The following is a 14,378-nucleotide window of genomic DNA, read 5'->3' on the forward strand; positions in this document are numbered from 1 at the left end:
ATCACTATTATGGTGGTTTGATGGGTGTATACATGTCAAACCTAATCAAATTTATACTGTGAACATGTACTATATATGTCAGTTATATCTCAAAAAATCTGTTTGAAAAGTATAAAAAATGTTATTTTGAATGGTCTTTTGAAGAACTCATTAAAGGAAGAAAAACATACTTAGGGAGACTTATTTAGAATCGGTGGTGAAGCCTCTGAGAAACCTGAACTATGACAGAAGGCAGGAAGAAGAGAAAGAAGACAAAAACAGTTGTAATTTGCTTAGCAACTAAAATACATACACGTAAGATACACGTTAGAGTAAACTGTTTCTTTACATTTATTTTTGATGATTTTGATATCTTTGACCTGTTTATTTGACTTGTTTGAAAGATTATTTTTTAATGTTGGTAACATGAAACAATAACTAATTCAATCAGAAAAGGGGCTTTTAAAAAAGATTTCTATTGCCATAGTCAACAGTAATAACCTGTCTATTGAATTAATAAAGGTAAAAGTTGAACAAAGTGACAATATTTAATCACTAAAATTGTAATGTTTTAGTATTTACTAATTTTTCATTTCTAAATATCCCAATATTTATATATCTATAAGCTTTTCATTTCTAAAAATGAGTAACTTCTCTAATTTGGGAGTCAGAAAGCATACCAAAGCTGAGGTTTTTACTCTGCTTGCACCCACACAGAAACAAAAGAATAACATACAATAATGTGGGCTTATGAAATTGCTAAATTTTTATGTAAAGCAGACAACCAGGAGTCTTCAGTCTCACCTCTAATGACTTAGTTTGCACAGATCTTAATAAATGCTACTCTGTAAATAGCAGAAATCAACACGTTTAAAGACCCCCAATTAATAATTTACTCTGAAAAAAATATTTTCAAGAAGGCAATTTTACTCATGATAGCACTGCTTCTGTTTTTAAATACATGTATATCTAAAGAAGTCTATGAGCTATTTCCTTATAATGTATGGCAACACAGAAAATAGGGATTTGGTGTGTTAATTTTGTGTCCTGGAATTCTGAATTTATCTATTTTTGCTAACTACAAAAAACTACCAGAATAAACAAGTTTTCGTAATGTTGCAGGACAGCAATATACAAAAATCAATTTTACATCTATAATGTATACCAGTAACAGTCTGAAAATGAAACTAACAATCATACTCAAACTGCATCTTAAAAGATAAGTATTTAGCAATAAATTTAACAAAAGTGAAAAACCTGTACATTAAAAACTACAAAACACTACTAAGATAAATTTTTACAATCTAAATAAATAGAGAGATATTGCATTGGCACCTTTCACCACCTAATTTTTAAACTTGCTATAAAATTACAATGTAATGCTTGCATAATGACAGGCATATTGATAAACAGAACAGAATAGGAAATACAAAAATAAATCATTATATTTATGGCCAATCAATTTTTTACAAAGATGCCGATGTAAATAGTGAAGAGTCTTTCCAAGAAATGGTGCTAAAACAACTGGATCTGTACGTAAAAAATAAAACTAAACTTAGACCTTTACCTCACACCATACATAAAAATCAACTCAAAATGAATGACAGATCTATGTATAAGAGCTTAAACTATAAAACTTATAAAAGAAAACCAGAAAAATGCTTGTGACCTTGGACTGGCCAAAAGTTCTTAGATAAGACACAAAAAGCATGATTCATTAAAAAAAAAATAAGTCACACTTCATCAAAATTAAACTTTTGCTCTCCAAAAGGCACCATTAAGAAACTGAAAAGACAAATTACAGACTGTGATAAAATATATGCAAATCATATTTGATAAAAACTTGTATCCAGAGTATATAAAGAACTCTTATAACTCAATAAGACACTAATTTTTTTAAAAATGGGCAAAGGACATGAATAGATATTTCACTAAATAAGGTATATAAATGGCTAATAAAAAAATGAAATGATGCTACACATTGTTACTAGGAAAACACAAATTAAGGCCACAATGAAATACCACTACAAGTTCACTAAAATGGCTATAATAAATAAAAACTGACAATAACAAGTGTTGAAAAGAATGCAGCGAAATAGAGACCTTCATACATTGTTGGTGGGAATGTAAAAATTTGGCAGTTTCCTAAAAAGCTAAACATAAACTTACTACATGACCTAGCAGTTCCATTCCTAGGTATCTCCCTACAAGTAATGACACTATATATCCACACAAAGACACACAGACAATATGTTTATATAGTAGTATTATTCATTATGGCTCCAAGTTAGAAATAATCCAAATACCCATCCACTGGTGAATAGATTTTAAAAACTGTCGTATATTCATACAATGGAATAATATTCAGCAATAAAAAGGAGTACCACAAAAAACAATATGCTAAATAAAAGCAAGACACAAAAGACCATGTGGCATATAACATTTATATGAAATTTCCAGAAAAGCCAATCCAAAGGGAGAAAAAGCAGGCCCATGGTTTCCTGGGGCTGGAGTAAAAGCAAAGGTTGAATCCAAACAGGAATAATACTTTTGGGGTTGCCAAAAATGTTCTAAAACTAGACGGTGATCACGGTTGCATACCTCTATAAATTTACTAAAAATCACTGTATACTTACTATGTATATTTATACACCTCTATAAAACTATTAGAAAATTAAACCGCAGCAAATTCTACTGTATATCCACAATATCCAAAATTTCATATGTAAACTTATCATTTATAATTGAAATAAGGCAAATCACGTGGGGAGACAGGTTTGTGATAGCAATTCAAATTAAGCAATTATAATGAAATTGAAAGAAAGGTAATATACCTTGATTCCAAACAATTGATTCTTGCTGGTTAATAAAAAAAATTAAGTAACTGTCTCACTTTGTAGCAAGTCTGAATTCTAGGGTATTTTTAAATAGTAAATTTTTCCTAATTTCATAAGTTAGATTAATAACTGCTTTACTTAGCAGTAAATGGATTGTTTTAATGCAGTATTTCCTATGCCACCATTGTAGGTGACATATAAACACTGTATTAAATATTTAATCAGTGAGAAAATCTTTTCAATTTTTCTTTACTCTTTTCATTTAGATAAGAAATCTGTTTGAGGTGCTAGTTTACTTCTAAACACGTCTCACGTATCTACTAACTGCTGTTTTGAAGGCAATGGAAATGATTTTTATAACATTGTTTTCATTGTATTCCTTCATACAGTAACCCTCTCTTCCTACAAGTGGTGCTAGCTTTCCAATTATAGTAAAGATATAAATTATTCTGAAAGATAATTTCAAGTTTAAGAGTTAGATTGGATACACAGTATGAGGACAGGGCAAAAATCATTAATGAGGAATGTCAAAGGCCTAAATTCAGGAAACTTTGTTTTCCATGATGTAATGCTCCTAGTCCACAGTAAACTCTGAATGTTTACCTGTAATACAGATCATGTCAACAATTCACAAGCACCTAAAGATGGGTGAAATGTCTTTATTTAAATGTGTTTATACTGCTTTTCTGTGTGACTTTCCATACATCACGTCAATATAAACACACACTGGGAACCAATAGTTCCCACTGGTTATATGACTGCACAATAGTTTAAGTTTTGGGAAACTACAGATGACCTAGTAATTAAAGTAGGACCCTTTATCAGGTACCACTTTTATTTCCAGCTTTATTGAGATGTAACTGACATATAACATTGTGTAAGTTTAAAACGTATGTGTTGATTTGATACGCTTACATCTTACAAAATGACTACCACTAGTGTTAGCTAATACCCCCATGTCACATAATTATCATTTCTTTTTTGTGGTAAGACCATTTAAGATCTACCACTCTTAGCAACTTTAAAGTATATAATATTAACTATAATCACAATGCTGTATATTAGATCCCCAGAACTTACTCATCTTATAGCTGGAAGTTAGCACCAACATCTTCCCTTCTCACCAACTCCCCCAGCCTCTGGTAACCACCATTCTAGTCTTTGTTTCTATGAATTCAGCTTTTTTGGATTCCACATATAAGTGATATCATACAGTATTTGTCTTTGTCTGACTTATTTCACTTAGCATAATACCCTCAAGGTCCATCCATTTGTTGCCAATGGCAAAATGTCCTTCTTTCTCAAGGCTGGATAATATTCCATCATTGACATCTTCTTTACCCGTTCATCATCCATTAACAGACATAGGTTATTTCCATATCTTGGCTACTGTGAAGGACATGTACTATTTTTTCATTTGTTTTATTTTGTTCTTTAGGTTTCACATATAAGTGAAATCACATTGCATCTGTCTTTCACTGTCTGACATACTCCACTCAGCACAACACCCTCAGGTCCATCCATGCCAACACAGATGGCAAGAACCCATTCCCATCCATGGCTGAGGAATATGCCATTGTATATATGTACAACCTCCTCTTTATCCATTCATCCATCAGTGAACACCCAGGCTGCCTCCATATCCTGGCTATTGTAAGTAATGCTGCAATGAACAAATGGATGCACATGTCCCCTTAAGGTAGAGTTTTGGGTTTCTTTGGATAAATACCCAGAAGTGGAATTACTGGGTCATCCTTTGTCTCTTGTTACATAGCCTTTGTTTTAGTCTATTTTGTCTGGTATAAGTATTTCTACCCCAGCTTCTTGTTTGTTTCCATTTTCATGAAATATTTTTTTCCCATCCCTTTAAGTCTGTGTCTTGCTATCTGAAGTCTCTTGTAGGTAGTATATGTAAGGGTCTTGTTTTCTTATCCATTCAGCCATCCTATGTCTTTTGATTGAAGCATTTAACCCATTTACATTGAAAGTAATTGTTGACAGATATATAGTTATTGCCATTTTATTATTCATATTTTTAATCTTTTCTATTTTTCCATTTTAAAGAAGTCCCTGTAAGATTCCTTGTAATACTCGTTTGGCGGTGAGGAACTCCTTTAGTTTTTTCTTGTCTGGGAAGCTATGTATCTGTCCTTCGATTCTAAATGATAGCTTTGCTAGATAATCTTGATTGTAGGTCCTTACTTTTCATCACTTTGAATATTTTGTGCCAATCCCTTATGGACTGCAAAGTTTCTGTTGAGAATTCAGCTAACAGTCTTATGGGAGCTCTCTTGTACATAATGAACTGCTTTTACCTTGCTGTTTTTCAGGTTCTTTCTTTGTCTTTAACCTCTGGCATTTTAATTATGTGTCTTGGTGTGGGCCTCTTTGGGTTTATCTTATTTGCAACTCTGTGATTCTTGGGCTTGTATATCTGTCCAAGTTAGGGAAGTTTTCTGTCATTATTTCTCCAAATCAGTTTTCAATTCCTTGCTTTCTCTCTTCTCCTTCTGGTACCCCTATGATGCAAATGTTGGTATGCTTGATGTTGTCCCAGAGGCCCCTTAAATCAGCCTCATTTTTTTAAAAAATTCTTTTTTCATTTTGCTGTTCTGAATGGGTGTTTTCTGCTATCCTGTCTTCTAAATTGCTGATTTGATCCTCTGCTTCAGTTAATCTACTGTTAATTCCCTCTAACGTATTCTTCATTTCAGTTATGGTATACTTTATTTCTCACTGTTTTTTTTAAATGGTTTCTAGCTCCATTTTCATGTTTCATATCTCATTGTTGAAGTTCTCCCTGACATCACTGAGCATCCTTAAAACCAGTGTTTTGAAAAGTGCGTCTCGTAAATTGTCTCCATTTTGTTTTGTTCTTTTCTGGAGCTCTGTTCTGTTCTTTCATTTGGGACACATTTCTTTGTCTCCCCATTTTGGCTGCCTCCCTGTGTTTGTTTCTATGTCATTAGGAAGAGCTGCTATGCTTCCTGGTTTTAGTGCAGTGGCCTTATTTAGTAGGGGTCTTGTGGGGCCCAGTAGCAGTCTCCCTGGTCACCAGAGCTGGGTGCTCCAGGTGTGTCTCCCCTTGTGTGGGTTGTGGGTGCCCTCTTGCAGTTGAGCCTTGTGTGGGTTGTGGGTGCCCTCTTGCAGTTGAGCCTTGGTTGCCATTTGCACATTAATGGGAGGGAGTTACCCTCAGGCTGATTGGTTGTGAGAAATGGCCGTGAATACAGTAGAGAAGCTGTGGTGCAAAGGCTAACCCTACAGGGCACATTTCGCTTTAGCAGGGCTCTGATGGCTGCCCAGACTGCCCTTTGGAAGTGTCATCCTTGGATGTGGCCAGGTGATGCTCCAGGCCTAAGCTGGACACTGGGTGTGCCAGCCCTGCCTGGGGCCTCCTGCCAGCCCTGCCTGGGGCCTCAGGTCAAGTTCAGCTGCAGCCTATGCCCTGCCTGGGGTCACGTAGCATGAGCCACAAAGCACTCCACAGATGGCTGCCACCTGCACTGGACTTGGAGGTGCCTCAAGAGGCCAAGCCGTGAACCAAGGCCATGTGCCACCAGTGCTGGGCTTAGGGACTGCTCAGCCATCGGTACAGGACATGCGAAAGCCTGATGCCATTTGTTTGGGTTTGTGAACCTTTCAGAGATTTTAGGAAAGTCTGCAGCATGAGCCAAGACAGGCCATTTACATGGAAAAGCCACTAGAAGTGGCTTGGCTGTGCCCAAAAGTGGGTAGGGTGGGGTTTCAAGAAATCACCAGGGCAGGGCAAACGAAAGGTTTTAGCCAGGTTGATGGAGACTCAGATATAGTGGCTGCCTGCGTCTGCCAGTTGGGAGGGAGGAGGGCTCAACAAAGAAACAATGGCTTGCGTCAGTTCCTCTGCCCAGGAGAAAGCTGCCCCCCGCCAGCCCTCGTCCTGCAGCCAGACAATTCAGTTTGTCCCTGTACGTCCCTGGTACCTTTCAAGCTGCTGCCTCAGCACTGGAGCTCAGTGTGAGGCCGTCAGTGAGTAAGTCTGTGTGCGGTCCCTTTAAGAGGAGCGCCTGAGAGTTCAGCTTCCCTTCGTCTCACTCAATCACAATCTTTGCTGGTTTTCACAACCAGAAATTATGGAGACCTGTCTCCCCGGCACTGGAACCTTGGCTAGGGAGTCTGGTATGGGGTTGGGACCCCTCGCTTTTCTGGAGGGGACCTCTGCAGCGAGATATCCTCCCAATTTTTAATGGTCACTCACGGGTGTGGGACCAGCCTGTCCCACGTCTCTGTCCTTCCTCCCAGTCTCAAGTCCCTTCCTTCTTCTATAGTCCTTAGTTGTAGGGCTTTGGTTCAGCTAGACTTCAGGCAATTCTCAATGATGGTTTTTCTGTACTTTAGTTGAAATTCTGATGTGCTCATGAGAGGAAGTAAGCACAGCGTTTACCTACTTCACCTTCTTGACTGGAAAACCTATACCACTTTTCGAAATAATGTGTACTGTGTGTAAGAAAAGAAATTCACCAGCACTTATGTAACTCTCTCTACTATAAGCTTTTCTGAATTTAAGTTGTAATTTAGTACTATCATATTTTTTTATTTTATTTTATTTTTTAAGGAGGGCACAGCTCACAGTGGCCCATGCGGGATTATACTGGTAACCTTGGTGTTAATAGCACCATGCTCTAACCAACTGAGCTAACCAGCCACCCCACCATATTTTTTAAATGACATGTCAACACTTAAAATCTTCCAATTATTAAACCTTAAAAACACCGTACTATGCATAGGACAGATATCCTATATTCATTATTTAAAAAAATACTTATCAAGCATATGTTTTTACGAGGTACTATAAACAACACAAAATAAGATCATTTCTGCCCTCCAGTAACTTATAATCTACTTGGAGAAATAAAACGTGGCAAACTTAAAATACGAATGTAGTTCATCAAAAAAATGAACACTTCTAATTGTGGTAAACAATGATTCATATAGAAAGTAGACTTTCAACAGAAGCAAAAGGATGGATAATATTCTGATAAGCAGAGATGGGGCAATAGAACATTCCAAGGGGAGTGTCTCTGATATCAAACTAAGGAGTTTGAACTTCATTCTTTAACCAACCCTAAGAGACTTCCAAGCAGTGGTTTATAAGGAAGGCTCTCTGAAGGCAGCAACCGAGTAGAATTGAAAGAATGAGAAATGGAATAGGAGTTGGGAAAATGTAGGTACAAATTAAATGACCTTCCTGAGGTCACACAATTAACCATATACCCGATCCTCCAACTTGCTTTTCTTAACACCTATCTCATTGTTTTCCATTATTAACATACACCAACAAGAGCGTAAGTTTCTATTCAGTTACTCAAAGATACACAATTTATTTCATAAGCCTAGTAGTTATTTGCCTATTTAAGCTTTTTACTAGTAAACTTTACAGTGATAACTTAAAATTTTTTCATTTACTGTATTAACACACTAACATCTTTGGATAAAATGTTTTGTTACATAGAGCACGCCCCTTCATCCCTTTCATATCTGCTTATTTATGCTATCTTTCACAGGAGGTGTTCAAAAATACAGCTGAGGATAAGTTATATGTTTGAAATAACCAATGACCTAAAAATTGAGATAAGACTAATTTAGAATTACATACAGCATTCTAAGGCATCATTTTGTGTAAACTTTCATATTCACAGTTAAGCAGTATATTACAGGAATAATTCTAGGCTCTCTGATACACTACAAAACTCAATTCATTTCACAAAGCATCCATGTCAATCATAAATTATAATGTGCTTTAAACAGCAGCTTCATTCTCAAAGCTGATACTAGTCCTTGCACAATACCCTTGGTAGAAATACCTCACCAGTTGCTCCATCAATTAAGTTGCACCTCTACTATCCCAATTTAACACATACACATCAAACCTTTTTTGAGCACCCTTTTTGGGTTCCAAAATACATAAATGATCCCTGTTGTAAACTCTTAAGTAGTTTTTAGAACTGCTAAGTAGAATCACAAAGTAGAGAAAGCAAATTTACATCAAGTTACACTGAAACAAGTTACACCCTCACATGAAAAAGGAAATCAAAAAACAAAGTGACTATCTACAGAAACTCTTTTGTTCATAAACATATGTCAACATCACACTACACTGTTATTTTTTCAAATTTGGAGTCTGGAAAAAATTTTGAAGAGATACAACTCTATTAACACTGAGATTCCAAATAGCTACTTAGGGTATATAATAATAGCTATAAAAGGTACATAAACGTCCATTAGAAGAATCATAAAATATACAAAAGTTATTCTTAGATATTTTATTTTAATGTTTCCATAGTCTCATGACTAATCAACATTTTTCACATGGCAATTCTTCTGGACAGTAAAAAAACCCAGCTTAGACCAATAAATGCACGTTCCTTCCATAAGGCTAGGTTTTCTTTTTTTAAAAATATATCCCTCCTAAGTTGAGTTTAACTTACTGAGAGACCTAACAAAATTTCAAGTAAGCAAATAGTGTTATATCCTCTCATCTCTTTGATGTCTCTCCCAGTCTCCAAAAGCCCTTAAGCAGCTTTTAAGACCTCAACTCCGTAAAATCCTTTAGATCTTCAAAATTCACTTTATTCTGTAAAATTACTTGCATATACAACCTCTCCAAAATCAAAGCTTTCATGTTCTTATGCAAACATTTTAGACCAATTCACTCTAAGTTATGCAGGAATAGCTAATGGCTCGTCAATTCAGCTAGAGGTGTTTTCATATTTAAAAGAAGTTTGTTAACCTAATTTAACTTACACAGTTTCAGTAAGTTTAAAAATTGAAAAATAAAAACTTTCAGATTTAGTGGGGAAAAAAATGCATATCCCAGGAAAAGGGGACTGGAAGCTGGAGTCTGGAACTTGTTCCCCATTCACCCAGTTACATAATCAATCTAGTCCAATACTTGATTTTTAAAGTGAAAAAGCCCATGCCAGAGATCAAGATTAACCACTCATAAACCTACAGTAGTTTGCAGTTTCCCCTAAGGTATTCTCGTATTTCATTTCACCCATACTTCTAAATCCACAGATTCCCTACAACCTAACATTTTGCACACTGGATCTTAATGGTAGTGGCCCCAGGACTTCTGTAAAAAGTAGCTAGCTATCTATGTATAGGGTGGGAGTTTGAATGAAAGGAGTATGGAGTAGTTTTAAATTCCAGTATTGCCTTAGATTTACTATTATCTAACTTCAAAAGCAAAAACACAGATATTCTTAATATTCATAATATCCCTAAGAAAGTTGAGGCTCATTTGTTTTGTCTTTTACAGAGGCATAAAGTAACCTACAGGCTTCTGGTCTATTCATCCCTCAAATTAAGTTTAATTCTACCTAAAAATAATGTGGGTCTGACTTTTTAGAGAGAAGGAAAGTTAAATTTTAGTCTTTACAATTTGTTACATCAGAGTGAAGTTACGCATTAAACTCAGAAGACAATTTAAAGTTCAAGCTATAATTATTTTTTTCTGCATATGCTTTAAAGGTAATAGTTATACACACCCAAACTAAAAAAATTATTCAATTGGCACACACACACTTTAAATGAATTAGTACCTTATTTAAGAACCAAATGATACACAATATACATATTCAAAAATGTAATCAAGCACCAGACAGAACAGTCACACTGCTGGTCTTATGATAGCCTATTTTGTTTTGATATATATTTAAAAGTTAAATCAGCCAGAACTTAATGGCAAATAATCTGATTTACAGTCTATGATAGTCATTCACGTAAAGGAGACCAGAAATGTCTAAATCTCATCATCATTTTTACAGGGTTGTGTGTGAGGATAGTCAAGGAAGGGCCTTGTAGGCATTCCAATGGTCAAATACAGAGCGCTGAGGGTTTAAACTAATTTTAACTAGTCAGTATTTCACATAGGTGTAATAAAACCAAGGTCACAACCTATTTCCATATGGTCAAGTTATCTTCGAAAAGAGAAAAATTTCACTCTGACATCGATTAGTACTGCCTTCGTTGGAGAAAAAAAAGCACACCAAAAAACCAGGAACATTTTTATAACCTATTTTGTAGCTTTTATAGACAACCCCATAGCAGCGTTCTTCGAAAAGAGAGAATATACCATCCACCACCTATTTTTTTAAGTTTTTCCTCTTATGTACTCGGTAATTAGAAACAAGACAAACAAAAACAAGATTCACAGAAAGCAAGAACAAAACTCAGTTTCATGCTCTTCCCAAATCTTATTATTTCCAGGTGCTGATACCCTGGAGTAGCCGGCCAGATTTGAGTTCTACTTCCGCTCCGACTAACCCCCCTCTCCCTCCAACACACACACACACACACACACACACACAGAGTAACATGTTAGGGTGAGGCGAGGCGCTGAATAACCAGACCTTTAGGAAAAAATAAAGAACTCTGGCAGTAGTAGTTGCTAGAAATAAGTTATCACAGGCCTGTAAAGTCTGGCATAGGGTAAAGCCCAACAGGCTTCCTCTAAGTCTCAAACAACGGCCTTTAAAGCAAGGGAGGGCTGGAAACACAACAGTGACCAGATTTCTAACTGTGGAAAGTTCAAACAAAATTGTTCCTCGGGGAATTGGGGAAGGAAGAGGAGGGCAAGTTCGGCTCGGCCGAGGGAGCGCGCGAGGACTGCACAGTGCGCGGTGGTCGATCCAACAACACCGGGAGACGCAGGAATTTTCGGCAGCAGCGACTGCATCCACCCCGGACCTCCATCCGGAGGACATGCCCGGACCCGGGGATACGTGCGGCCAAGTAGGTGGAACAAGCATGCGGAAAGCCAAGACAAGTAGGTCTTGCGCGAAGGGACAGGGGTTCAGGGCTCTGGGTGGTAATTGAGGGCGGGACGGTGCCGGGACCCCGGGTAGGGAGCGGCGAGAGGTTGCGGGAGGCTCTACTTACTCGGCTGTACCAGATGCTGAGGCGAGCCGGGGCCAGCACGGCGAAGAAAGTCCTCTGGGGGTCGGACTGAATGTGGAAAGGCGCCTCGGCCGGGCTCCCCAGAGGGTAGAGCAGCCTCTTGGGCCAGCCACTCAGGAAATACATGGTCCGCGCGGAGCCGCCGATGCCGCCGAGCCCGGCGGCCCCCGGCCCCGTCCGTCACACTTATCGGCCCGGGGCCTGACGCCCGCCTCCCACACCGCCACCGACGGAGTCGGCGGCGGCAGCCGCAGCTCGGGGCATCTGCCCGCTGGCCGGGCCGAGCCGGGCCGACGCGATGCTAAGCGACGAAGCCACCTCAGAACTGACGGGGCCCAGTGTGGGGGAGGGAGAGGGAGGGAGAGTCGGGACTAAGAGGGGGCGGGAGGAGCGCGGAGGCCCGCCCCGGCCCCGCCCCTTCCTCGGGCCGCATGGCGTCACCACTCTGCGCCGCGTGGGAAGGCTGTCGCGCCGGAGCCTTCTCCCTTCCCCCTCGCTCAGTTTTCTGAAGCTCCGCCCTAATCTTCACATGCGGCCGCCGCGCATCGTCAATAGGCATGCGCTTTTCTCCTTCTCTGCACCTCCCACTCGTAATCTGGGCGCGAATGTGCAGGACCGGGCGGGCGGGACAATCGCCTGAGACTCGGAGGCAAGTGGGCAGAGCCAGGCGGGACGCGGCTGCGAGGCGACTCGGCCTGCGGAACGTGCCCCTCCCCTAGCCTAGCCAAATTGACTTCCCTGGTGGATTGGTGAGACCCCCTAATGAGGGCACCCCAGCGAGGCAACGCGGAGGTGGCGGAAAGGGGAGAATGAGGGGGAGCGCGAATGATGTGACGTTTCCTGCTTGGGTTCCCACCGTGGGCTCTTGTCCGAGACCTCTGTGCTGAGCTTTGGGGTCCTTGGCCCAGTGAGTCCCTTTTGCATGCCAAGGTCTGCAGTGAAAGGTGGTGGCGAAGTTCCTGCCCTCATGGAGTTTACATCTGGGTAGAGGGCCTTTTTTCAATCCTTAAATAAACAACCTACCGCGAAAGGGCCTGAGTCCTGTCCTCTGTCCTTTAGGAGTCCTAAATCTAGTATATATTTTTGAATTCAGTTTGCATTCAAATGTCCTTTTGCCAGTCATAATGTTAGACCAGGTTAGGCTGGCTGTTTTGCACCCTCTGTAGGGTATGTGCCAGAAAAGACCTGGACTTAATTTTAGAGCTGGGACGGACTGGAGAGATTTTGTAGTTCAGTGGTTAACTTTTGGACCCCAGGGATTATTTTAACAACAGTTTCTTTTTAAATATTGACCCAATGATTACCTCTGAATAGGAGGACAACTTAGTGGGAATAGAGTGTGAAGGGAGAGGGTTCTGGAATAAAAGATCTGCTTTCCATTTTGCTACCTTTTTTGTACAATTTGAATGTTTCCATATGTCTATATTTTTCAATTATAAAATAAATGAGTTAGCCCAGGTTAAAAAAACAGTGTTAACTCACATTTAAAAAGTAGCAACATAAACAGCAAAAAAGGAAACAACACATACCAGATGTAGAATTGTAGTTGGTATTCATAAAATATGTAACTTTGCGTAATTTTTCTAAACATTCACTGCATTCTCCAAAAGGTGATCAAAGAACCCAGGATTCCTCAAATCAAAGTTGAAACTGCCTCACCACTCACTAGCCTCTTGTGGTCAGTGTCTCCTGGTGTTTCCTCCCGCCATCCAGCACAGCAGCCTGGGACATAGTAAGAATAGTAAACTCTGAAAATATTTGTCAAATGTAACATTGGATAAAACCCTGATCTAGCCCAACTATACCATTAGACAAAGAGGCCCAGAGATGTTTCTTGACTTGCCAATATAAAATTGTAGAAGAATAACAGTTGCATCATATTTTCTTCTAACCTACTCAGATTCAATTAGGCACTTGGCAGAAAGAGAGAGGAAATGAAAATAAGTTACATTACAGCAATTCCACTGGCAGTTTTACTGAGGGTGTATTTGTCCCAGGTATTCATCAGAGGGTCTTTGTTCTTAACCTTCTAAGTGTGAGCATCTTTCTGCACTCATGCACAGTTCAAGGAACTTCTAAGTAATTTTTATTGCACTCAGTTTTAACTTGCTAACTTTAGAATTGAATTCCCCTTCCACACTCCTTTGTAGCAGTTATGGTGTGGGGACAGAGTCCCAGAGAGCAGTTTCCAGGCTCTCGGCCTCACGTGGGGAGGTGCTGGCTCCAGTAGTGAATGACCATTAGCTGTGATTGCTTGGCCATCAGCTGTAACTGGTTAGCCAATTGGCTACTGATGTAACTGCGGGGCTGTGTTTGTTGGTTGGTTGGCAGGCAGAGAAGTGCATGGCAGACTGCGGATCGTGTGGCTACTACTGCGTGTGTCTCACCCGGCCGCCGGAGAGAATATAGTGGTATGACTCCCCTATCTATGGCTCTGTGGGTGTTCTTTTTTGGCCTCGCCATATCTTGCGTTCTTATGTGGGGAGTCCCGCAGGTTGCCCTGCACGACGTATGGTTTACAAAATATTTTCAAATGTATGACTTAATTACACAGTAAATCTTCAAAGTAGGTGTGATGTTGTTCTCATTTTCTTAATCAGGAAACAGCCAGAGTGGTGAAGA

The 14,378-nt window shown here is 39.4% G+C and overlaps 1 protein-coding gene across 2 annotated transcripts in view; it reads right to left on the reverse strand.

Moving 5' to 3' along the window:
• Nucleotides 1-12,118, reverse strand: part of RIC1 (RIC1 homolog, RAB6A GEF complex partner 1) — a 96,052-nt gene extending 83,934 nt beyond the window's left edge. Inside the window, exon 1 of one of the 2 annotated variants that reach the window (XM_033122619.1) lies at nucleotides 11,739-12,118. In XM_033122619.1, the coding sequence (XP_032978510.1) occupies nucleotides 11,739-11,882 (144 nt within the window). In that variant the 5' untranslated portion in view covers nucleotides 11,883-12,118. The remainder of the gene's footprint in view (nucleotides 1-11,738) is intronic. The other variant, XM_033122618.1, reaches the window with a different exon arrangement.
• Nucleotides 12,119-14,378: the final 2,260 nt, after the last annotated feature.

The sequence above is a fragment of the Rhinolophus ferrumequinum genome, chromosome 12 (genome assembly GCF_004115265.2).
Source record: "Rhinolophus ferrumequinum isolate MPI-CBG mRhiFer1 chromosome 12, mRhiFer1_v1.p, whole genome shotgun sequence".
Lineage (NCBI taxonomy): Eukaryota > Metazoa > Chordata > Mammalia > Chiroptera > Rhinolophidae > Rhinolophus > Rhinolophus ferrumequinum.